Source organism: Vidua chalybeata, chromosome Z (genome assembly GCF_026979565.1).
Source record: "Vidua chalybeata isolate OUT-0048 chromosome Z, bVidCha1 merged haplotype, whole genome shotgun sequence".
In the NCBI taxonomy this organism is placed as follows: domain Eukaryota; kingdom Metazoa; phylum Chordata; class Aves; order Passeriformes; family Viduidae; genus Vidua; species Vidua chalybeata.
In genome coordinates, this window is record NC_071570.1 from 74,395,978 (window position 1) to 74,421,828 (window position 25,851).

The 25,851-nt window shown below is 47.4% G+C and overlaps 1 protein-coding gene across 1 annotated transcript in view; it reads right to left on the reverse strand.

Moving 5' to 3' along the window:
- The window catches only part of VCAN (versican), a 101,302-nt gene extending 87,727 nt beyond the window's left edge, over positions 1 to 13,575 (reverse strand). The window contains exons 1-3 of the mRNA XM_053969042.1: positions 13,465 to 13,575; positions 5,625 to 5,700; positions 518 to 889 (exon numbers count right to left, since the gene is read on the reverse strand). Coding sequence (XP_053825017.1) covers positions 518 to 889; positions 5,625 to 5,694 — 442 coding nt within the window. The 5' untranslated portion in view covers positions 5,695 to 5,700; positions 13,465 to 13,575. The remainder of the gene's footprint in view (positions 1 to 517; positions 890 to 5,624; positions 5,701 to 13,464) is intronic.
- Between the last annotated feature and the right edge of the window lie 12,276 nt (positions 13,576 to 25,851).

A 25,851-nucleotide genomic window follows, 5' to 3' on the forward strand; every position in this document is an offset into this window, starting at 1 on the left:
ATAATCTTAGATGTCTTCTCCAATGTCAACAGCTCTGAAACACCTGTCTCTTCTGTCTCTCAACACATAGACTTCTCCCTCTCAAAATTTTGGAGGCTATTTCCTAATACAGACAGCAAGCAAACTGTTATCACTGCCTGCTCCACATTTAGCAAACACCTCCCTACTTCTTTTCTTCTCACAGGTGAGTTTTCCTTCTGCCCATCCAAAATTTATTACTGGGCAAAAAGAAGCACTTCCTTCATGCTTGATGATCCTTCCCCAGAAAGAGTGGCTCCCACTTTTGGTGGCATAGTTTGGGACATCAAGACAGGCCAACCACAGCTTCAGTGGCTTCTTTTCATTCTAAATTTTCACCCTTTCCGTTACGATGGAAAGTTGCTTCTTTTCACCCTACTCAGAGGGGGAATCGCTGAAGACACTCCCGTAAATCCTCTCTAGTTCTGTGTTAATTACCAAGTTTCGCTGCTTTAACTGGAATCACTGCTGGCTAGGAATGAAACAGACAAATCCTTACCCTCAACAGCCAGAGAGACGATGCCCTGCGTGTCCTCCACTCCGTACATGACGTCGCAGCGATAGACCCCGGCGTCGCTGGCGCGCAGCTTGGAGAAGGTCAGCGAGGCATCCCCGGTCTCCTCGGAATGGCTGGGGACAGACACCCTGTCCTTGTAGCTCTGGCCTATTTTGATGTTGCCATTTTGGGCCACCAGGACCGTGGTTTCCTTGGCGTCCTTCCCGCTTTTGTCCAGTTCCACCTTGGACCATTTGATCCGGAGGTACTCGGCGGCGTAGCTGGAGGATATGGTGGGTGTGGTTGAAAAGAAGCATGGCAGGACTGAAGTTCCAGAGAGAGATCCCTTGACCAGGGTTTTTTTTTCTGCTTTGACTAGAAAAAGGAGAGAGAGCAACGAGAGAGTAAGGAGAAATCACATTACTGCAACAGCAAAATCAGAAACAAACATATTTCATTGTTAAATAATGGTTCACCAATGCAAAGCCTGAAATCCATGAACCTTAGCCGATTTGTAACAGGACTGGGGAGTACAAGCTGAAAAAGAGTTTGTATCAATCTTGGTACCTCTTAGGCTGATGATGCAGCACATTTCTCTTTGGGAAAATTTCATTCTGACTTATTTTCTCCATTTGTCATGGTCACCAAGTAATTAACTCTTGGAAACTGGTCTGAAATTTTAGGTGACAGATGAACTGTAAGAGCTGTTTCTTCAATTCACAGGAGGAAGACCACTCAGAGTGAAAAATTATGAATTACCTCAGTGGTCAAAACCTTGAATGCAGGGGAGATGCTGGAGTTCACACCTTGCCTCACTTCACAGCAGCTGTTCTTGTCCTCAGAAGGAAACACAGCCCATGGCTTTGCACCCCTGTCACCCCTGACCCCACTGTTCTCTCAGGGGTTAAATCTTTTTATTGCACACGTGCTGAAACAAAAGCCTTTCCAGTGAGAGTCTCCCAAATAGTCACTCTTTCAAAGTCGTTTCCTTGTAGCCTCAGGGCCTTTAACACATCACAGAAATGAAATATTTCAGGATGTAAAAGCAAAGGAAGAAGTAAAGCACGCAGAAAGTCCCTACTTGGCTCAGACTTGACATGATCAGGACTTTTATCATTTTTTATGTCATCTCCAGCTGCAAACATTTCACAGCGAAATGCTTCCATCTGACAATATCCTGAGGGGGAAGTTGACTACTGTTCATCCAAGCTGCACGCTGCAACTGAAGAGAGGGTTTCTGATGGATTTGCCTTTTTTATGTGATGTTATTTCATCACACATAATGGCTTAATGAAGATTAAAAGCTGATGCACAACAGTAACTATTTTACCTCTTTCACAGTCCTTCACTAACATTTTTGAAAGGTAGAACATGGTCATCACTATTTTGAAGGGAGCTGGGATTTATAAAGTTTAGAAATATAACAATAATAGCCATCGACAGAGTGGTACATGAAACAGGAGACACCAGCACATGAAAATTATCTTTTTATCTATGATAAAAAATATAATCTCTCCATAAAGAGTAGAAGATTGGAGGTTGGGATGGAAGGGTGGACAGAGGGAGAGAACTAAAGAAGAGGAGCAAAAAGGAAAGAGAAAAAAAAAAGGGGGGGAATAAAAAAATTTAAAAAAAGAAGAAAGAAAACAGAAAAAAAGAAACAGGGGAAAAAAGGAAAATGGACGAAAAAAGGAAAGTTGCTCATTAACCTGATTATTTTTAACAGAGACAGATGATTTTCCACAGGACAAAGTCTTAATGGTATTATCTAAACAGGTTCAATACAAGCGTCATCAGTTTAATGCCCAAGCATTTTAATAATAAAGTACTAGCCAGAAAAACAGATAAATGGACTGACAGGGAAGACACAGAATTCTGAATGGAAGTTCTCAGGTCCTTTCCATCCATGCCTACCAAACTAGAATTCCTTGGATGCACAACTCAGATAGAGTCAAGATGATGGTATCAAAACTGATGAAACCAGAGATCTTTTTTATTGCCTTTATTTTCTTGAAACTTCAGAGTTGGAGCGGTTGGAGATAAAGAAACAGAATGAATTCTCACTTCTATCAGTTGTGATGGAATTACTGCCAAATTGCACAGGTGGGAGATTAAAATCAGTCTCAAAATATTTAGAATTTATGATGATCTCTTGTCATCTATACACCTTACAGGAACTTTCTTCTTAATTGAAGAATGACTAAATTATAATTATACTGACTGACAGAACTTTAATAAACTTTGTAAGAACACTGTATACGATTATGAGTGATCTGGAATATCAGCGCTGAACCCTGAGGAAATTTCCTCCCTTTAAAATTTGTGTCTTCACATCAGCCAGCTGGAAGCTTTGGCAAACAACACATATCATCCTGATATGAAAACTAGATCCAGCCCAAACTGTGCTACTTCCCAGAACAGAAGATTCTGTGTAGCTGCAGTTCTGCCCGACTTTAGAAAGCATTATATCATACTTTATAAAAAACTATTTGTTGTGGCAAGGTGAGGGAAGGAGGAGAAGACAAGAAGGAGAAAAAAGGAAAAAGAGGAAGAGGAGAAGGAGAAAGGAGGAAGAGGAAGTTTTTCCCTACAGAAAAAGAAAATATTTGGCTAACATAAAAGAAGATTAAGTGATGTTCCTGCACAGTTCCAAAAAGCTTGATTTCTTGCAGCACTCCAAATTAGTCTAGCAGAATTTACTGACCAATGCAGAAACTATCAGTATCTCATATTAATCCATATAACCCTTTTTTTTTCCCCTCCTTTAGCATTTTTGCTAAGCTTATATTCCATATCAGCCCCTATCAATGGGATGTGATAGACCAATGACACATAGCTGGATGTCTTCCTTTTGAGGTGGGAAGAAAGGAATTCTTGCTTGAGAACGAAGTATCTTTCTCCAAAATGTGTACACTTGATCTGTGGTAAATGTTACAAAATTCTTAAAGTAGGAGTCTAGGTAATTTTTTAAAAGGACAGAATTCAGCCCTTCTGTATCACATTAACCACAATGACCAGGCCAATGGGTCTGCAGTGGACAAGGAGTCTGAAGAACAGAGTGCCCTGCATGGTGTGACACTGCTTAGAGGAGAGAATTTGCCATATAATTGAGTTTAGCTGAACAGAATGTTGCTACTGACTATGCAGACAAATCCCACATGCTTAAAGAATAAAATATTCTATTTATTTTTAGCTAAATTTATGAGAAAGAAAAAAAAAAAAAAAGAAAAATGTTGCATCTCATTTTTCAGTTCATCAACAACCTGCTGGGACATATGGTATATTGCCCTGTCTAGCAGCAGAAATAAAAAGGATCAGTGAAATTGTGTGTTTTGTCAATCCAGCTACTAGCACTGAGCCTAGGAGAAGCCTTTTCATTAAACACCAGTCTTTTAGCGAAGATAATAATGAATTAAAATGAGCGAAACTTGTAGGAAACACTGAAAGGTAATGGACTGAGACCCAACAATAACCTGAGTTCTTTACTAGGTGGTCTGGGGTCTGAGCAAGCAGAATAAGAGAAGGACACACAGGGTGATGAAGAATTAATTTTATAGGCTGCAAGACACTCACAAGGAGCCAGGCAAATCTCAGCTGCAGAACTCAACATAACACCACAAATGGCCACCCAAAACAGGTGGGAAAAACTCCAGTGCTGATTATAACCATGAAGTCCAGCTTGTAAACCACAATAGTGATAAGCTGGGAATTCATGTTTCATAAAACATTTAAAGGCTTCAATTTTAAATCCAAACTAAGGATTCAAAAATAAAAGGTTGAAACATAAGATGTCTATCTTTCCAAATGCTGAGATAAGTTTTATTTTTAGAGTGCTTTTAAACAAAAGCCATACATATAAAGATTGTGTGCAGTCTTCTAACATTCATTCTCGAAAATATTATTGCACCGACTTTTCTATAAAAGATAAGGATATGAGTTGATCCCACAGATTCTTTGGGATCATGAATTAGATCAATTCATGAAAAAGGAAAATTTCTTCATCCTTGTCCTCCTCACCATGGCCATAGTTTGAAAATGGTTAAGACTCTGTAGGCCAAAAGAATGGCCCCTGACTTAAAAAGTAAACCCCGTAAAGTTCACAGTGTGTTCTAGGAACATCAGGGTCTTTCTCAATTTCTTAAAAAAAAATTTGGGCAAATAAGGATGGGTCACAACCTGACCTACATTCCAAAGAATGGGACATTCTTTGGAATCTCCCAAGAACCAAAAATCTCACTCTGGAGATAAATTACATTTATGATGTAATGAAAGGTGGAGTAAGTGAGAGGACATGTAAAGATGCCATCCCACATTCTACTACTCCAAGGATCCATGGACTCCTACCCACTTAGAGTGCTGCCCTCTCAATCACTGTATCCCTGAATTCTGCATTTGTGCAATGCAGTGAGTCAGGTCTGTGGTCTGATCCATACCTTTCTTCCTTATAGCCAATCTAAATCTATTATCCTTTTTTTTTTTAATTGGTTCCACTAATGGACCAGTCCTTTTATTGATCATTGAGGACTACCTAAACATGTTACTAGCAATAGTGTTCCAGCTAGGTAGGAAAAAAAAAAAAAAAAAGTAGTAAATTTGATTTTCCCAGAGGCTGAAATCAGTTTGAGGAGTACCTGGAAAGAACAGGAAAAGAAAATAAAGAAAAATCTTGCTTTTAGACTTGGGAAAGCTGCTTTCCCAATTTTGTGAGTCTAAAGCAGCTGTTGGGATATTTTCCATTCTGAAGGCCTGACCTAAACTTTCAAATAACCAGGGCAACCACACATGGATACATACTTCAGTTTTAGCATGTAATCACCAAGAGAGGCAGTAAGAGCTCCTTTCCACCCAAACCTGCAGCTGCCCTAACACCTCCTTACTCGAGACCCCAGCAGCCAAGGGGTCCAGCCCCAGCTTAGCTCATGGCAGCCCAAGCACAACAGAAATAAATCATTAATGCCTTGAGGAGGACACAGAAACAAAATTAGTGACATGGCACAGGCAAAGAAAGACTGTTTCCTGAGTTTGGGCTGTTTCTTCAGTCCTGTGAAATGCCCTACCGATTAGACCACTAAATTAATTTAAATGAAATGTTCTATGTACAGAAACTTACCTTTAGGTAGCATATATGTTATAACTAACGTAGAGTACATCCATAAGATACTTTTTATACTTAACAACATCTTGACCTAGAAATGAAGAACAAAGGAGTAAGTGGTTAGTATTGCACTGTGTCCTTAGCAAATGTTGTAGCTCAGCACATCAATATTTGTCACTGCTATCAGAAGCAGTGCCCTGCTTTCAGGGCATCTCCATTTAGCAATTTATGGTGGAGATTTGTTACAATAACCATGTGTCTTCATGGAATACAGATTTAAAATGGGTTTCAGGTTGTTGAGTCGTGAGTGATGCTCTGACATGTCAGTTCCCTCTCACTTTCCTTTTACAGGCTCCACCTTCCAACAGCTGGAAAGCTCTTCACATGTATCATATATACTCAACAATAAATTGCATGTTCACAACATTATTTCTCATTTTTCGTTTCTGTTCATAGTTACACATGTTGAACCTGTAAATATCCCCAAAGTTGCAAAAGCATTGCAAGACACACGAACACCAATGACTGCAAAGGGTTTATAAATAATCCCTCATCCATACAGTTACATGTATATGCTACGAACACCCCAACATAAGAAATTACTTTCAGCAGCAATTCGTCAAAAAAATTTTATCACTACCTTGATTTTCCTGATATTGCTGCAAAATCTGCTACCTGAGCTCTTCACTTGGACAAGCAACCAAGCTGACAGTTTTTTTTCCTGTTCAAGAGAGCTTGCAGTTGAACTGCCTTAAGGATCAGTGGAGAGATTTAATAGATATGTACCTCTCTGTGTTATAACTACGGAACCTGCACTGCACATGTGTACTGTGTGAAACTTCCACTTTTAAAAACTCCACAGGCTGCACTGAACGTGACAGCGAAGACAACGTGGAGAGGCAACTTCAGAAAACTCCTGGTGACGTGTTCAACCTCAGGACGGTTCTCTCCGCAGCTCACAGCTGCAGCCCAAACTCCACAGGAGTCTGTGTGAACTGGCACACATCCTGTAACGTCTGAGCAGCACGGGAAAGACGCAAAACATCTCCAACCAAGCCTTTCCAGTGAGGCAAGTTAAAAATTCCCACCCAACAGCGCTGAAAACCCCAGAGCCTTTCATTCCCTCTACATGGATGGCCAGAGCCAGCTGGTTGCACTGGGAAACATGTGCTACAACCTATTCCCTGGGCGTGGAGGGGGAAATGCAGCTGCTTTCCACACAGCAGGCTGCACGCTGCCAAGGACGCCCCATCTCTGCTGCAGCCACTCAGGACAGCTGAGTGAGTGTAGAGTGTGATATCACTTATTTTGCAACGTGGACTTCATGGAATTTGCACTTTTCACAACTGAGTCCCAAACTAGAACCAGGACTTCATTCAGTTTAAGCCCTACATGCCATAAAACTTCTTCTGAAGACCCTAACACCTACCCCCAATACCACTCAGCCAGACTTTTATCTCCTCCTACATTTACACAAACAAAGCTGCATGTGAACAAAACAAAAGTGACTTTTTATTATCTAACTTTACAATTCTATACTGTGCCCTGGTGCAAACTCCCTGTAGAAGGCTGTTGTGAGTGAGGAGGTTGCACAAGATCAGAGCTGCAGACATCCAAATCCTTTGAATGCAATGGATCAGCTGTGAAATACAGAGTCACATGCTTGCTCAGATAAACACTTAAATCCTCATTATTACACAACAATTAAAAGAAAAAGTGATGTCAGTCTGAGCCTACAGATGTGCAGAAGGACCTTCAAGCAACCCTTGTATCCCAAAAATGCTGGAAGCCTCAAGCACCAAAACCACTCTGGTGAAGTTCCTTTGGTAACACAAGAGCTCTGATGAGAGCATGAGAAGAAGACTGACTGGAAGAATTCTCCACCTTCCAAGGTGCTGAGGGAAGGACCTGCCTGCCAGACAAAGCTCTGGCCCCTGTGAGAGCTGAGTGGCTCCAGACCTTCTGAGAAGTTCTGCCCACATGTGCTCCCATGCGTCACACGCTGGCTGCATCCACAGCGAAGCCAAGGTCCAGAACAGTATGTTTACAAGTTTAGCTCTCCATGTTTACCCACAAGTTTTATCCCCCTCCTTCCCCTAAAGGCAACCTTGCCTTTTGGGACCAGAATCAAGGGAATCAAAGAAACCTGACAAGAAAAAGAACAAAATATTTTCTTTTTCCCAACAATGAGGGTGTCGTACCTAAACAGAGCTGGTTGTATTTTGCACCTGGCCCAATTCCCTGGCTCTGACCTGGCATACCTGGGTGCCTGGCACGTGTCAGTGGAAACCTGTTGCCCTTGGAAGTTCATTGCAATTGCTGTCATAACACAACTGCTTCCATGTTTGGTAAGAACACAAACCCTGCTGCTATGCTTCCAGTCACCAAACACACAGGGACAGATGAAAACAGGCAACTGTGGAAGGGCAATTTTCAAGGAATCCATGGGAACAGAAGAGAACATTCCCGGATGCGATGGCTCCTAGCCTTTTACTGAGTAGGGCAGGAATTACACCTGCTGCACCAAGGGCTTGCCTAGCTCCAAAAAATTACACTGTTTGAGCACAAAGCTTAATATGAGACTCTTGCCAAAAATCCCTACCTGACTCTTGGAAAACCACCTCCTGACTTTTTATAAAATCTTCTTTATCCTGAAATGCTCACTCAAGCAATGAAAACCCCGGGGAGAATGGTCTGATTTTCAGCCCTAAGGGTCAGGAGTGTGACTCCCACACAACTCCTCACACCTGAGGGTTGCTTTTCACTCTCCAGGCCTTGGTGGGGTCCCATAAACACTCCTGGTTTGCCCAGTGCAGCTCCACTCCAGCTGCCAGAATTAAAAAATTACTCCTGCCACCCTCTCCAGACATGCAGACCATAACAGCAGCTCCTTGCTCAGCCCCACAGGGCAGCCTGACTCAGGAGGAAAGAGAGCTCTGCAGACCTGGTGCCAGAAATCCTCCTCAGGACCCACAGGTGAGGCAGAGGTTGCTGCTTACACCTCACCCCGGTTCCCGCCCGCGTTTCCAGGCTCTTGGATGTGATTGCTCCTGACTCCTGCCCTTCTGCTGGCAGAGGCTGCAGCGGACTGTGCCCTCACAGAGCTAAATCCCTGCTCTAAAACAGGTTTGTGTTTCCCATTCCCGCACTCTACAGTTCACAGAAGTTTGCTGTCTGGCTGCTGTACTGTCCCTAAGTCCACTGCAATTAGCCAAAATCCATCTAACTACTCCTTTTTCCACAGGATTTTTTTTTTCCCCCCCTTGGTGTCACTACATCCATAGTAAAAGAAATCCATAACACGGTGAGCAAATCTTGCCAACTCAAGCTGCAAGACTTGAGTAAGTGTTTAATTTCCACCTTCTGCTAAAAAAGTACCTCACTTGACGTGACCAAACTTGGGTTGCCTGCTGGCTGGTTTCCAACTGGGCTAATCCATTTCATTAGGAGCTACTACAGGCAGATGGATCTACAGTAGGAATTCGTGTTACATTTCTGAATGGGATGCAGCCTTGAGTGCAGCGTCTTCTAACCCATAGATGCAACACTCCTGGAAAAGCTTCACATCTTTAAAAACCAGCAGTAGGGGTTCTCTCTGTGGGGAAAGAGCACGGCTCCTTTTTTTTGCATGCGCTGCGACCTTCCCTTACTACAGCAAAAACTCATAGGAGCAGTAAGTTCTGACCAAATTCCAGCTTGTGTTTAGTTTGCAGTGTAAGCTTGATGTCACACCAATGCTATTTTAATTTAACCAGATGAGAGAACATCATGTCTCTCTTTCTGTTGAAAACTTCAGGTTCAGAGAGTGAATTGTCCTGGTGTGGAAGAGACTAAAGCTTACAATCCAAAAATACTCCTGGTTTCTCAAAACCTGCAACTTCTCAGGTCACACTGAGGCCGGTCCTGCTGTAGACATGCTCTACAGCTGCATTGTGAAATCTGGATATGTTCCTTAAACACGTACAAAGCAGCCTCTGCCCATCTGACCCTCATAGTGAAAGTCAGAATGACATAAAAGATTAAAAGGAAAAAAAAAAAAAAAAAAAAAAAGAGGGTGGGACCCAGCAGAACCCCGCACTAAAGAGAAGGAAGGCTGCTCATTCTAATGGGTAAAACAGTAAATTACAGTTTCCAGTGGAACCCCAAAAAGCTGGAAATGACCAATCGCAGTCATAGCACATCCCTTCCTACCTTCCAAGCTCTGAAAGCTTCAAAGGTGCCATCCCTCCTCAAAGGCACACATTCTGCACTTTCTTTTATTTCTGCAGTCTTTTGATCCTGGTACTGTTAATTGCTGCCAGGTACCCACCTCACCATCAGCGCTGCCTAATTAACTTAGCCAGCCTCACCACCTCCCTGCCACGTCATGAATTAGCCCACTGTGCATCAGCCTCCACCTGATTCACCAGTGGCCCCTGCTTGGCCCGTTATCCCTTGGGAAAACCTTCCCAATGCCTCGGAGAAGGTCTTTGTGGTGTCTGCATCACCTCCTCCTCACCACCTCCAGCAGCTGTTGAGGGGGGAACTCCTCCAGGCTGAGTTCCTTGCGGTGCTGCCTGCAGGCTGGAGCGCAGACAGGAGCAGTGACCAGAGCACGGCGTGTTCCGGCGCTCCTGGCTGCCCCGGGACATCCCTCACAGCCCCCGCGCTTGTACGCCAGGAGCAGCTCCAGGCTCTGGGACAGCCGCGCAGAGACACCGCGGAAAGCTGCCAGAGGCAGCGCGTGGAGGAGCAATGAGCACACCCCGCTCCTTCTGCATCATCCCAGCTCCACCTTGTCGCCCCTGCCTTCCAGAAACATTGAATATCCCAGGCTGGACACACACTAAGCCCAGCTCCTAGCCCTGCATAGGACACTCTGACAAGCCTGACCCATGCCCAGAAACACTGACCTCTGTCAGGCTTGGTTCCAGGAGAGCTGAGGGCCTCTCCTGCCCACCTCTCTTAAGCGCCCACACTGCTGAAGGGAAGCAAGAGGTGGAAATTATGGCACTCGTGGCACCCACAGGCGTAACCCTGCACTGCCATCGTGGGAGCCCCCTGTGCGCTCCAACAGGGGCTCCTCAGCACTTCTTGGGCTTCACCCGGTGTCACTGCTGGGCACAAGGATGGCTGTGGGTGCCCTCAGCTCGCTCTGCCATCCCCACAGCCCCGGTCCCACGTCACGCCTCGAGCCCAGGCACAGAGGGGCTGCCCAGAGTCGGAAACGTGCCAGTCCCACTCCACAGTCCATCGGGCACTGCCTCCTCCTGTGCCACAGCACCACAGACTCACAGAATGGTTTGGGTTGGAAGGGGCCTTAAATATCACCCATTGCCACCCCAGCCACGGCAGGGACATCTCCCACTGTCCCAGGCTGCTCCCAGCCCCAGTGTCCAACCTGTGTCCAATCCAGGGATCCAGGGGCACCCCAGCTGTGCCAGGGCCTGCCCACCCTGCCAGGGAACAATTCCTAATTCCCAATCTCCCATCCAGCCCTGCCCTCTGAACAATGCCACCTGTGCCAGCCTTTCCTGCCAGCAGAGCTGCTCCATCCCTCTGCTCATCCTGGAGCCTCCTCTGGACCCACTTCTTGTGCAGAAGACTCCCAGGGTTGACGGAACAGCGGAGTCAGCGGCTTTTATCGAGGGGGTGTCGCGTACTTTAAGCCATTTCATTGCGGCGGTGATCTGCGATGGGGTTCGGCCTTTTTCTCCCCTCACGGGGACGGGCCCGGAGCCCTCTGGCGGGAAACCGGCGGCCGCGGGAGCTGCCATGCCGCCGCTCGCCGCCCGGGGGCGCCGCGGCGCCGCCGCGCCCGCCCCGTTCCTCGACAGCGGCCGCGCCCCCGGGGCCGGCACCGGGCCCACGACCCCAAGCCTGGGCCGAGCCCTCGGCCCCGGAACGGTACCGAGCCCGCCACCCCAAAACCGGCACTCAACGCGGAGACCCCCCCCCCCGCCTTCCCTCAAAGCCCAGCCCTGCCACAGGCTCCCCCCGCCCCGGGCAGCGCGGGACCGCGCCCGCCCCGTCCCGGGCTCGCCCCGCCGAGCCTCGCTCGCTCCCTGTGGGGGGAGGAAACTTCCCCTTTCGCTCGAAAAGCCGAAAAAAGAGAAAAGGATTAGATAGAAAAGGCACGGGAATAAAGGCGATCCCTGGAGCCGCCCAACATTTACGCCTCTCCCATCCCGGATGGGTTTTGGGTTTGCTTTTTTTTTTTTTTTTTGCCGAGCGTTTCGACGCTCACGCCTCAATTAGCAAAAAAAAAAAAAAAAGGGAAAGAAAAGGGGAGGGGAGGGTGGAGGGAGGAGGAGAAAAAGGGGGAAAGGGGAAGGAAAGGGGGGAAAAAAGGGAGGGAAAGGGAAAAAAGGGGAAGGGAGGAAAAGGGAGGGACGGGGCAAGAAGGGGAAAAGGGAGGCAAAAGCGTGTAGGCAAAAGGAAGAAAGAGGAGGGGGGAGGAAACAAAAAGAAGGGAAAAGGGGGTAAAGAGAGAAGAAAACGGGGAAAGGAAAGGAAAGAGGGGAAAAGGGGAGGAAGGGAAAGAAGGAGAAAAAGGAGGAAGGAAGAGGATGGGGGGGAAAGGGAGAAAAGAGGAGGGAAGCGGGTGATAAGAAGTGAGAAGGGGAAAAGTAAAAAAAAAAAAAAAAAAAAAAAAAAAAAAAAAAAAAAAAGCCATGGGGGCTTAATCCCGAGAGCCGGTGCAGGGAGGGAGGGAGAAGGGGTGGCCGGGAGGACGTGACCAGGGGGACAATGAGGGCCGGCCCCCGCCCGCTGCCCGCCGCCCCTTTGTGTGGGGACGGTGCCGGGGGCCGGCGGAGGCTGCCCGCGGTCCCGCTGCCGTCCCCGCACACAAACACACCCACACACACACACACACACCCGCTCCTTCCCGCCGTCGGAACTCCCTGCTTGCCCTCCACCGCGCTCTGACTTTTCCTTTTGTAACACAAAGGCGAAATCCCTGGCAGCGGAGGGGGGGGGGGGGGGGGGGGGGGGAAGGCAAAGCCCGTGCCCCAGAAAGTGGACGTGGGTGTAAGAGGGGGCGTTTTGCTCCACTGACCTTGCGATCCTCCTCCTCCTCCTCCTCCTCCTCCTCACCCACTGCCCCCCTTTCCGCAGAGAAAATGTGGTTCGGGGCACGCCGCTCTCCGGCTCCTCTGGAGAGATGCTGAGCACCTTCAGAGGCGCTCTGCCCTGCGAGCAGCTTTCCAGGAACATCAGGGGAACGGATTGGAGAAGAAAAGGGAAGGGAAAAAAAAAAAAAAAAAAAAAAAAAAAAAAAAGAAAAGGGATGTGGGGAGCACACAGGAGCGGAGGACACAGAGCCCAGCGGTAGAAAACTGGTGGCCGGGGGGGGAAAAGGTCCGTTCTCGTCGCTCCTGCCACACGGGCGCTTTGTGTACCTAGCACCCGTAAGGAGCAGCTTCCTCCCGTCTCCCTCCGGAGCCCCGTCGCACGCCAAGGTGCGGCTCTACCTTCCCAACCATCCAAACCACCAGCACCGAACACTCTTCTCAGGGCTCCCACCCCAAAGTCTTCTATTCCCTAGTTTTCTTTGTTCTCCTCTTTGCACCGGTTTTTTTCTTCTCTTTTTTTTTTTTTTTTTTTCTTGATGGGTTCCCGAGCATCCCTCCTTCTCTTCTTCCCCCGCGTGTCGTTGAACTTACCCCAGGTTGTTTAAATTCACCAATCATCGCTATTCCCTCCCGCTTAAGATTTGCGGTTCAAACTCTTTGTTGGTGCAAGCAGTAAAACAATTGTTTTAAATCTTAGACTAGGTGTTCGCTGGCAGTCATATCATAGAAAGGGGGGGGGGGAAGGAAAAAAAAAAAAAAAACCACTAAAAACCAACCCGCAATAAAAGAGTTATAGTTACCTTAAAAGGTAGCGTATTGCAGAGATAGCAAAAAATCACAACGTGGTGGCTGGGCTAGTCCAGAGATCCCAGTGGCCGCATGAAAGAGTAAATCCCCTCGTTAGTGCTGGAAGGAGCCGGTGGTTCCGGGCTCTCCCCTTGCGCCGGAGCTCGGTGTCCCTCCCTTCGCTCGCTTCCCGCCGGCGAGCACCTGACTCCGAGCCGCGGAGCCGGGACCGAGCTGTGGGCAAAAGGGAGCGAGCCTGCAAGTTCAAATGCGAGCCTCAGCCACCCATCATTATTATATCGTTGTACCGTCAGCGCTGCAGAGGAGGGGCGCTGGCTCGGGGAGAGGAGGGTTCACAAGCTCTGCGAGAGCCTCCTTGCAATTTCCAAAGCTCCCGCAGCTGCTGGGCGCAGGAGAGCCCCCAGCGCCTGCCCACGCCGAGCGGGGCCCCCCCGCCCCCGGCCCGGCCCGGCCGCCCCCCTCGGGGCTCCCTCCGGCCCCCAGACCCGGAGCGGGGACCCGCAGCCCGGTGCGGCGGGACGGTCCCTCCGAGCTCGCCCGGAGCCCTCCGGAGAGGGGCAGGCGGGTGCGAGAGGCGCATTGTTCCCCAATTAGACAATTAACCGGGAAGAGAATGGAGAGACCTCCTCCACCCTGGCTCCCGAAGCCGGTTGAAATGGGGAAAGTGACTGGGACCGAAATGCCTTTTTCCCCTTTGCCTCCCCAGTCTCAGCGGAGGTTGCAATGAAAGAATAAATTGGTGCTGGTTCCAAACTTCCCCTGCCGATGCCAATTCACAGGCAGCCTCACATCGGCAGCCGCCCGAGCCAAGCTTCTCCACCCATGCATCTCCAGCCACTTTCTTTTTCTTTTTTTCCCCTCTTTTTTTTTTTTTAAGATTAGTCTCAGCATTTGCTGTCCAAACCTCTCAGAGATGAAGTCATAAGTGGAACTCTAAACCACCCTTTTACAAAAGGGATGTTCACTAGTTAATGAGGGGTCTGGTGTGCTCTCCGAGCAGCCTTCATCCCAAAATGCACCTATCTCAGTATGTGGGAAACATTTAAGGCACCCTCACCAAGCACAAAATGCTGGCAAGAGCAGTTCCTCTGGCGTGCTCCCTCTCAGAGAAGCAGAAGCCAGAAGTCCCCCTCCTCCAGGAAGGTGTAAAGCTGGAGCCAGAAAAGAAAAGCCTGGAGAAATAGGTGTGTCTGATTGCACTGCTCTGGGCACGTTTTTGGCAGCCCCAGGTACGAACGCTAGGAAGAGGCAGAAGGAGTTTTCCTTCAGCTCCTCTCGCTGTGTTACAGTTCCAGCTGCTACGTCCCCAGAGTTACACTGACAGAGGATTTCAGACAAGCCCAAAGCCCTTGTTTCCAAAGACAGACCTCGGTGCCAAGTTGGAGGGGCGGGAGGTGGAAGAGATGACAGCCAAGCAGGGAGAAATGGAGACCTGGAGGCTTAAGCCAGATCAGCTTTTGTGTGAGCTGCGGCCTGGGTGAACGGAGCTGGAGCGCCGGCTGAAAAACCTTATCTCGGCTTGTGCAGAGCTCGTTTGTTTTTCCTCCTTGCACGGAGTAAATACACAATTGCTTACTTGGGATGCTGAAGAGAGGCTTCTCTCCCGCCACTGCCGCCTCCCAGCAGCACCAGTGCCCCCAGTTCCTCGTGCCTGGGTCAGACCCTGCACGGTGCATGTGCCCCCTGGGCACTGCCACACCTAAACACGCCGGACCTGCCCCACGCTGGGACGAGGTTTCTCAATCCTTGAAACTTTCTGAATCCTTGAAATCCTTGAAATCATGCGTCAGAAGGGTTGACAACACTCTGTTTTCAAACAGGCGCTATAAACAGTTGTGGGCACTTTTTTTTTTTTTTTCTTTTTGAGGGTGTTTGATGCAAATTCACACAGAGGCTTTGCAGTTCCTGTTTTTGGTAGCCTTGCCTGCCTCGCCAGTGTCACTGCTGAGGCAGTGCACACTTCCTCTGCAGAGTGCTCTGATGAAAGGAGGATACTGACGTTGAATCCCTCCCACAGTGGTTCAAACAAGCCTCTTCTGCCCCCCCCCAGATGTAAGGGGGTTGGGTGAGACACATGGTGAGGGCACTGTTCCCTCTCCCCACACAATCTCAGCCTTCCCAGGCTGCAGACAAACCCTCTGAAGTCATATGTGTAAGGCAGGAATCTCTCTGGCCCACTCCTTTTTCTAGGCGAAGAGGTGGGAGACCATCCTGCTGCCATCCCAACCTCTGGAAAGGAGAGCAGGACGTCCCACATGGCACTGGCTATCTCCCTTTGTCCAGACCACCCTCCAGGACAAACAAGGAGCTTCTAAATGACCGGGCACCACAGTCAAGCTGCCCCTCCAGCCTTCAGTGGCCCCAACTTCCCAGCTTCACCTGTTCCTACTCCGCTCCCTGCCTTGGCTTCAGGCGGGAGGGGTGACAATTCAGCAGAGCAGGAGCCACTTCTGCAGCCCTGAGCTTGCTTCCTCATCACCCCGTGACCCTTGCCCACTGGAAACTGAGCAGCTGCTCCTGGCAAAGGATGGGAAGAGAAGAGGGTGACACCGCTGCCCCTGCTGTGGAGCATCCTCTCGCAGCTCTGTCTGCAGCAGCACAGCTCCACGAGGGGAAGCTGCAGGTTTCTGCGCTGTGCTGGCGTCCAGCTGAAGCACTGGCCACCCCTCCAGGGGATGGGGAGGTCCTGAGTCTGGCCAGAATTCTGAACAGGGAGTAGGGCCAGGGGGTAGCGCAGCTCTCTGCCCTACGAGCACCAGCAAGAAGCAACCAGTAGTTACAGCCCGGGGCTAAGCAGCCTCGGGTCGGCTCGCTGCTGGCACCTCTTTTTTCTTTCTCTCGATGGGAAAGAAAATAGATAATTCCTTTAAAGAGAAAAGACCCTTCCCCGCCCCGCTCCCCTGTCCTTTCGCACCCCTCCGGCTGCCGGAGCTCTGATGGGAACCGGCCGGCCAAAGCCGCTCGGTCTCGGCGCTGGGAGGAAAGCGGAGGATGCAGAACCCACCCCCTTCCCCCTCCTCCCCAGCCCCCTCCCCGCCTTCCTCCTGCTCCTCCTCCTCCTCCTCTTCCTCCTCTCCGCCCGGCGCGGAGCTCCCGGAGCCCCCGCGGAGCCTCGGGGCCCCGGGGCCGGAGGCGCGGAGCTTTCCCCTTCCTCACCCTCCCGGCGGCGGGGCCGCAAGGAGAGGAGGCGGGCGGGGGGCTCCGCGCTCCCCTCCCTGCCCTTCCCGCGGTGGGATGGAGGTTTCTGGGCACGGGGGAGGCTTTGGGGCTGGCCAGACAAAGGCACGGGCGGAGGTGGTGGCAGGGCTCCTGCGGGGCTGGGAAGGGAGGGATGAGGAACTCCTCCTGGGCATCCCCAGCCCGCCCGGGAGAGAAAACCCCGGAGGAAGGAGGGTGTGTTACACCGGAGACCCTCGGGGCTTTTCGGGATGACTGGGGAAAGTGAGGAGCGGATCAAGCTGGAAAAAAAAAAAAAACAAAAAAAAACAGACCGCTGCAGCCCCCTCGGTGTTTTCATCTCATTTTATTTAACCCTCCCCACCTTCCCCGGGAGCCAAGCTTTCTGCACTGAACCAAAAAACTGTCCAGATAGGGGATCTCCTTTCCTCCTCTTGGAGACCACGCAAACTGCCTCCATGGGTTATGTCAGGGGCTTGAAACATTGTCTGATTTACTGTGAATGTCAGATACTTTTCTTTGTAAATATTTCAGGCATAGCAGAAACAGTAAACCTTTGCTCAGGCTGCCAAAGTCTCCCATGACAAATCATTGTTTTCAGATGTTCGGATTTGTGTGAGAAAACCCAACAAAAGGGAAAATGTTTAGGCTTTGTCTCCATCCTAAAGCAATATCACTTGGAAAAAAAAAAATAATCCCCCCAGCTATGTCGTAGTCCAGAGATAAAGAAGAATACTATTTTCATTACACACTTCTTAAGCACAGGTTTTATGTTACTGACTCAACAATGATTATCATTTTAAATGTGAAACACAGGCCCTAAATGGTTCTTTATGAGAAACCATTGTTTTCAAATATCTGAAATTAATTAGACCATGGCTACAGTCAATGTGCAAATATCAAACTGAACATCTGTGGAAAAAAAGCGCTTCCCATCACTTGAAAGAATATTGTGGGTCTGAAACACAGTCTCTCAAGGAAAATCTAATTTGTCTGGCATAGGTTCTCTTGAGCTATCTTTTGTGGCTTCACAATCACCTTTTCTTTGTCTCTTCTATGCTTTTTTCCCCCTCCTGAGCTGCTGTGTGTGAAAAAAAACTTTACGTAAGAGCAAAGGAAATAATTCATGTAGTTTTCATGTCAGCAGCACCAAGGATGGTTCGAGCAAAATCAAAGATCCTTTCAAAGTTATTCCACCTGGTCAGTGGTTCTGAAGGTCCAGCTTCCCACTCCCATCTACTTGCAAAGGGCTGTGCCATGGCAGCTGTGCTGAAAATGAGTCCATTGCCCCAATTTGCCTCTCAAAGGTACAGATATGTAGGCTGCTTCCTTACTCTGGAGTGATTCAGTTATCTTAGCCCCAATGTGTTTTCAGAGACCACAAAATCTCCCGAAACAATAGACTTTTTGCAAGTCCTCGGATTCCACATTTAAGAAAAGCTTTTTTTTCCCCCCCAGTACTTTTCTTTCCTATGCTTCAAGTGAAATATGTTTTCAGAGGCAAATTAAAACTCTCCAAAGGAGTCAGGCTTAGCAGCAGTGGTAACCATAGTGTACACAACCGCTTTCTCAAACAAAACACTTGATGGCTTATGTCAATGTTTCTTTTGTGGCAAAACCCTTCTCCACCTATTTTTACTCCATATTTCTTCAGCAGAGGGGAGAGCACTCAGCTACGAAAAACCATGAATAGAGTATTTCATTTGGTAGGAGAACAAGCCACAATTGATGGTTAGGTATTATTTCTGCATTAAATGTAATGATGCAGACACGGCACTATCTGCACTGAGATAGTCGGTTTCCAGGACAGGATTTATCAGGAGAAGGTCCAGGCTTTCAGCAGCACTGGATGATGATGGCAAAGGCAATGATGTTTTCCTCCTGTGTTCTGATGCTGCCTTCTGTTCTGACTCAGTGTTTCTGCCTTGACTCCAAGGACAAGGGGTCAGACTGGGATGTTTTATGTTTCCACGGCTAATCCCCCCAAAAGCTGTGTCAGGAAGCTGGTGGTTTTTGGTTCTGGCTGGTGTAAGTGTCAGGCTGTGTCTCCAGGTCAGGCTGAAAGAGCAGCCTGCTTCCCACAGCTGGGTCTGGCTCCTCAGAGAATGGCTGCTTTGTGATTTTGGGGAGGAGTGGGCAGTGTGGGCAGGTCACCACCAAGGTCCTTCTCAGGGCTGATCCTTGCGAGGACCAAATGCAGCACAAGGCGAGAAAGGGGGAAAGAAACTAAGAAATTTATCAGTACAGGGTGGCCTGAGCCATAGTCAAGTGTTGTGCTAATCCGTGCTGTCCTGGACTTCCTCTGATAAACTCCATCCTGGGCATGCATTATTTTTGTTTTGATAACTTCGTGGCTGCATCATAAACTTGAGTGCAGAAGCAATCCTGAATAATCAAATGTGGGTTTGTTCTCTTGCTGTTACCAAAAGAAATGAGTCTTTCATACTCTTTTTTTTGTTTTGTTTTGTTTTGTTTTTTATTTTTCTTCATGATACGAAGGTACCACCATTGTGCAAAGAATAAACTCGCTGGGTCTGGTTCCACACTGATAGGGCAAACTCTTGAAATGGATTAAGAGAGATTTTCTTAACTAATCTCTTCTTCCTGGGCCTTCTCATCCTTGGCTAAAGCAATAACAAACATTTGCAATGTGATTAATCCAAAACCTACTGAAGTCCCTGGAAAGATCCTGCTAACTCCACAAGTCAGTCAACAGTTTCTTCTCCTTGGCTGTGTGTGAAGGGGAAGCAAAGAAAATAAATAGATCAAGGACACCCTAAAAAGTGGAGGAAAGAGGGAGTTTAGGGTTTTTCCTTCCCCCCCCCCCCCCACCCCCCCACCATGCTGGAAAATCTCTGCTTTTCTTTCGGGACTCCTTTTTGTTGATTGAAATAGGAAGGTGGAAATCTTGGTGGCTGTTGGCAGGCAAGGAATGATGAAAACATCCATGTCTACAGGAAGAGTCATAGCCCACCTTGAGTAAAGGAGAGTAAATTTGAGTTGAAAGATCTGATCCTGCCCTGGCATCTCACAACTTTTGATTGGTTCCCAGACATGTCCAAGATAATACCTGTCATAATGCCATTTAAAACAAACAAACAAAATAATATATAAACAACAACAACAAAAAAAATGGGCTGGGGATGTCTGCAAATATGTCTTGGCACAATTTATAACACTCTTTGGGTTGCTGCAAACATTTGCCCCCCCAAAAAAACTTTTCACTTCCTACGAAGGAAATGGCAGCTTTTTGTTCAATGGGGAAAGAATGGGTATGAAAGCAGAGAGAAAAATTCAGTCCCTCTCTGTTGAAAACTACCCTACTTTGTTGAATATTCTCTGCTTTTTAATGATTTTTTTTTTTTTTTTTAGTCTCAACTAAGGAAATGTAGCATTCTTGAAATTTGATTGAGTTTTACACAGAACATGAATCGTGGTGGGAACAGAGAAAAGTTTGGGAAGAGGAAGTAACTTTGCCCTGAAGACCTAAACACCAAATAAAAACAACCAGAGACAGGAAAAAAAAAAAAATTGATTTGCCAAATAATCATATTGTTTGTGAGGAAGATGGGCTCAGTGCTTTGGGAAGCCCAGGACTGTCAATGAGTGAGAACTGATTTGTGATGTACACCAAGAGCTTCAAGCTCCATGTTCTCCCCACACCATTCCCAGATCTCTGCTGTAACTCAGTCTTGGCTGCCATCAAGAGTTTCTCACCGAGTTTTGGTGAGACACATGCCATTTTTATCCTCTGTCTGCTAAAGGAAGGATAAAAAGAAGTGTTTCTGGTGTCCAGACATTCAGTGAAAGGTTTTCTCTGTTGCAGCAAGTGGGGTCTCCCAGGATGAGGGAGAATGGGAACAATGTTAGCATTCATTGCATTGGCTGTAGGAGATTAAAAAAATGCCCTTTTTAGTATAAAGTCAGACAGAAATACCATAAACTTCGTGAGATTTTTTTTCCACGCTAATGCAAGTGGACCTACTCTTGCTGTGAGTGCAATGGAGGGGTTCTCCCATGGAGGGGGCTGAGCACAGCCCTTCAGCACTGTAGTCCAGAAGCTTTGGACATTTCCATGCCCACAAGTGCTCAGAGAGCAGCCTCTGGTATCTCTTTGGGGTGGTGAGTCTGCAGATGGGGCTGGTGACCGAGCAGATAAGGGGCTCTCACGCTGGGGGCACGAGGTCTCCCCGAGGCTCTGCAAAAGATGCTGCCATATGGAAGTTCTGTGATGGCTGCTGGTCCTTCCCAATGGTCCTGTGAGCCAAGAAACCATAAATATGGGTAACACCACCTGCCTGGTGCTTGATTTTGAAGGGTGAGAGGGGGTCCAGGTCTGCTCAGACAGGGAGGTGATGTATTTCTTTTCCTTGTCGTTGGCCTTGGCTACCTCCTTGCACAGGAAGGAGCTGTTTGATCACCCTCTTATCTTTTTCTCCTCCTGGCTCAGATGCAGCAGGGATAGGGGAAGCTGTTTCAGAAGCAGCTGAAATGTTTCTACTGGGACCAGCACTAATGGTGCCCAGCAGCATGTCCTGTTTCACAGCTTCAGCGCCACCAGCACCGCAGGATATCTCTTTTTTTTTTTTTTTTTTTTTTTTTTTTTTGTGCCCAGTGAACAAACAGCTTTGCCATTTCAAGATGGTTATGACCAAGCTGCTACAACAAAGCTCTCTGAAGCACAACAACCTCCCTCTGTTCCATTCAGCAAGACCCAGGACAGTCCAAGAAGAGAGAGGATCTCCCCGCCACACTCCAGGGAAGCAGCTTGGCATGGGAGGATCTTCCTTCTTCTGTGCATGAAAGCAAAACAGGGAATTTGAGGAGCCTTTGGCACAGCAGAGACAGGGAATGGACCTGGCAGAAGGAGCTACCCAGGCAGAGGAAAAGGGGGTTGAGGAACAGCAAGATGCCATGAAAACAAGGGAAACCAGGGGACAACTACAGCCGAGGGAGGACGAGTGTCAAAACAAACTCCACACAGCAACAAAAGGCAGGGGGAAAATAAGTGTTTATTTTTCTCCCTGTTTGCTTTTTAATGAAAGTAGGCAGGCGAGCGTTTGGGGGCTGTTAGCATTTCTTGCTGACCTGCAGCTGGCGCATTTTTCACCCACTTCTGTCAGAATTTATTTGAGTTTGGTACTGAACGCTGATCAGACTTTGCCCCTTGCTTTACTTAGGCTCGCAATTGCTTATACAGCAAACACTCTCTGCTAGGGTTCTCATTAATCCACTCCTTTGTTGAGGTTTCCTAGAGGAATTCCTATTTGGTAAACCAAACAGAATTAAAAGGAATGCATCTGCACCGGGGATATCCATCTTGGGTCTCTGGGACCTATTGTCCCGGCCAAATTAGACTAGGAGGCCTCTTGTGTTTGCCCGGAGCCGTGATTCCCACTGGCAACTTGAAAAACCATTAATAGGCTGCGTTACTCGGGAGTTTTTGGCAGGTTTGGGGCACCCCTGGCAGCGCGGGATGCGGATGCAGGGTGTGGGATGTGGGATGCAGGATGAGGGATGCGCTCCCGCGGCGGCGCGCTCCTTTCCACTAGGTGGCACTTCCCATCCTACAAATTACAGTAATTAACGCACGCCTGCTGCCGCTAATGAGCATAATGAACATCGCCCGCTCTGCTCCATCGGCTACGGGGCACGGAACCTGATGCACAATATTTTTTTTTTAAAGGCGCGAAGGATTGGTGAATATTCTCTGTATCAACTTCTTATCTTCTCACCCCTTTCCTTTCATTTTTTTTTTTTTTCTTTAAGATGCTCTGTGCCTCACAATTATTTCTTTGCCTCTATTAGAATTTCTTAGCCTCCTACACGTGTGTAAAGTTGGGTTCTTTCCTCTAGACATAGTGCTTGTTACAGAAAACAGATAATTTTTTGCTCCCATTTCATTCCCTCTTTGTTGCCTTGGTATCAGACACCACCACTGTGACACGAAAAAAAGACAAGACAGGAAAGCCAGTTTGGGTCTTCCAGCTACTCCTCTCACAGCAGCCACAGAGAAAATCTAGAAACAAGTGAAAACTTCACAGTTCAGTCTAAGAAAATGTACGCTTTCTTTATTAAAAAAAAAAAAAAAAAAAAAAAAAAAAAAAAATAGACCCAGGTTTTTTCTGTGGATTATGTGACACTTCACCTTGCACTTTAGGTTTCTATAAAACCCAGTTTAGGTCAAACTGATATTTTGGCAGAAAACCAGGCATAACTAAGAGCTTCATATAGTTTCCATCTGAAAACATAAATCAAGCAGCAGGCTCAAAGGACAGCCCAGCCAAGGTTTGCTGAACCCCACAGCCCCAGACAGTGAGGCTTTCAGTGGATGTAGTCTGATACGCAGTTTTGGCTATGATATGTAGATATGTAGTTTGTTTGTTTTGCAAAGCATCTGGGCACGAGGAGGGGAGGAAAGATAAGTGAAATGTGGCTTTTTCCAGGCCCAGGAAACACCCCTGGCTCCCCAGTTGCTGGTGAACAGTGTGCTCTTTTACACAGCCCCGAGTGGCTCAGCGGAAGCATGTGGGATGCAAATGGGAAAAGGGCATGAGAGGGGATTTTTTAGTTCTTTTTCCCCCTTTTTTTTTTTTTAAAGTGTGCACTACTGTGTTTATACTTTATCATCTGTGATGCAACCAGCTATCCACTCCTACCTGCACAGTCCCATTGCCCCTTTCACTTTTTAGACATCCATGCATCTTTGCTAGCTCCATTTTTTTTTTGTGTGGTTTTTTTTTTTGTGCAATTGTATCTTTCGACTTTGCAACACTTGAATTTGCCAAGCCTTGCATGCTTTTTGTGCCCAGCCCTTTTCCTCCGTGTTTAGCTGTCTTAGATATTCTCGTGCTGTCACATGAGGATTGAGACCTTTGTTTTCAGAGCAGGGTCTTGTATGATTTTCTGTTGGGTGCCTTGAGATGCTCAGTTTCACAGAGATGTTTGTGTGTTTCTTAATAAAGAAACGGAACGGGATCATTTCCCACTTGTGGAACCATTTAATAAATTCTCACAGGCTTAAAGCAACACAAAGAGAGGCTTGAAAAATTCCTCTCAGGTTTTGCTCATTTTGCTGCGATTTTGTTTTCCCTGCTCTGAAAGTCTGAGTGGTTCCTAGCGAAGCCCTCCACGCAGTGTAACCTCTGCTCCCTTGCAATCATTTCACTCTGATTCACAGAAGCTTGGATTGTTCCTGCCCCCGAGTATCCCCCCAGGATTAATGCCTGTTAAAACTTCCTAACATATTCCAGCCCATTCTGCTGCTTTCAGCATCTCACTGAGGACTTTCACTGCGCCACTTTGTACTGCAGGTCCGGTGCCTTATTAGCAAACACTAATTATGTCACGGGAGCCACGCTCTGCAATAATGGCCTTATATGCAGCCCAGGTGTGCAAGAAATAAAAAAAAAAAAAAAAAAAAAAAAAAAAGCTTGGTGCAAAATGCTGGGTGGATAAACGGTGAGGGCATTTTTATACCCTACAATAGTTGAAAGCTGGAGAGAAAAAGCGAGTTCCAGATTGTGAGTGTGGGGCTGAAACCGAGGGCTCTGACACTGGCGAGGGCCCTGGGAAGGGTTCTGGGTCTGAAGACTTGGATTTGTTTGTGGTTGTGCTTTTTCAAGCAGTGGGATGCTGCATGCCTGAGAGGCCTGTAGGGATGCAGAACTGCATCAGCGGACCCTCTGGAGAGGTGCTGTGGGGCCAGTGAAGGTCCTGGAGCCCCGTCAGTCCTTGTAAAACCTGCTGCCCTTGTCAGCAGCAGCTGTAGAAACCCTTCCAGGGAGCTTTGCTTCTCCGTGCAGGGTTTGCCCGGCACCTTCACTTCATACACGTCTTCCTTGAACGTGCAACACCCCTGCTTCCTGCCAGGGCCTCTCCTTCTCTTGGGCAAGCCCTCCTTCTATTTCGACTCAAAAGCTGAGAAAACCCTGGCTTTTGGGCAGAGCTTGAGGCCCCCACACACGCCCAACCCCTCGCGGTACCTGCGGGCGCTGATGGAGAGCAGGACCCGAGGTCTTGTCAGCATCTGCTCCCACAGGGTGGTTCCCCAAATTCCCCCAGCGGGCTGATTGTGTCCGAGAGGCACTCAGCAGCACTGACCCTGCCTCTGGAACCGTAATCAGCACGAGGGGCACTGAGCCCTGGGTGCTAATACCCCTGCTGGTGTCTGCTCCACGAGCCTTGCCCCCGCTAATTGAATTAAGCAACTGTGAAACCGAGGAGAGGGGAGGCTTGAGCAGGGCAAGCAGAGGAAGGAGAGATTTGCACTTTCGTTGCCTTGTGCTAAAAATGTTTGTTTTGACACAAGGGCGGGGTTAATTCCGCCTCAGCAAAGAAAGCTAAGCACAATAAAGCTCTTCTCTTAGGTGGGAAGGTTGAGGAAGTCTTCAAAGTGTTGCGCAGATAATAAAGATAAATTTAGGAGATAGCTTAAAAATTCCCCCTAAGATATAAAGTAATAATAAGCTGTTCACTATCGTTTGGGTGACAATTAAAATGCCTGTGGGATATATAAGTGTCATCCATGGGAGCTCCTGTTCTGCTGTTGGAATGTATTCATTACCCAGTGAATCCTTGGGTGCTGAAAAGCTACAAAAATACTCACTGACTTTTAGGAATGATAAGTCAACCTTCATAACAGGGGTAGAAATACCTTTCTCGAACACTTTGACATAATTTTTGCATAAGAGTTAATGGCTCGTGCAGAAAAGCGACAGCAAAGTTTTAAATCAAGGAAAAAAATTGATTATTTCTTATATTCTTCAGTATTCATTGGTTCATAGGAGGGTGCTCCCTCTACTACTGTCAAGGAGCCATCAAAGCCTTAACTTCAATTTTTCTCATTTCCCAAGAAACCAAAGGGATTCCTAAGATTAAATTTGCAATTTTTTGCCTGTGGGATGTGTGTGTGTAACCACACAGTTAGAACTTACACTTTTACCACATTTTCACTGTTTTCCTTGCTGCCATATTGGTTATTATTAGATTTTATTATTAGACTTTATTATTAAACTTTAGCATTAGACTGTAGTATTAGAACAGCCTAATTCTTTAAAAGAAGAAAACATTGGAGGTATTTTTATCTCTTGTTTCTTTTTAGAACATATATATATATAAATATATATATATATAGGTCTTAATCCAAAGCGTTTTGAATTTTCTCAGGAGTCTTCCACCGACTTTGAAGAGCTTTAAGCTCT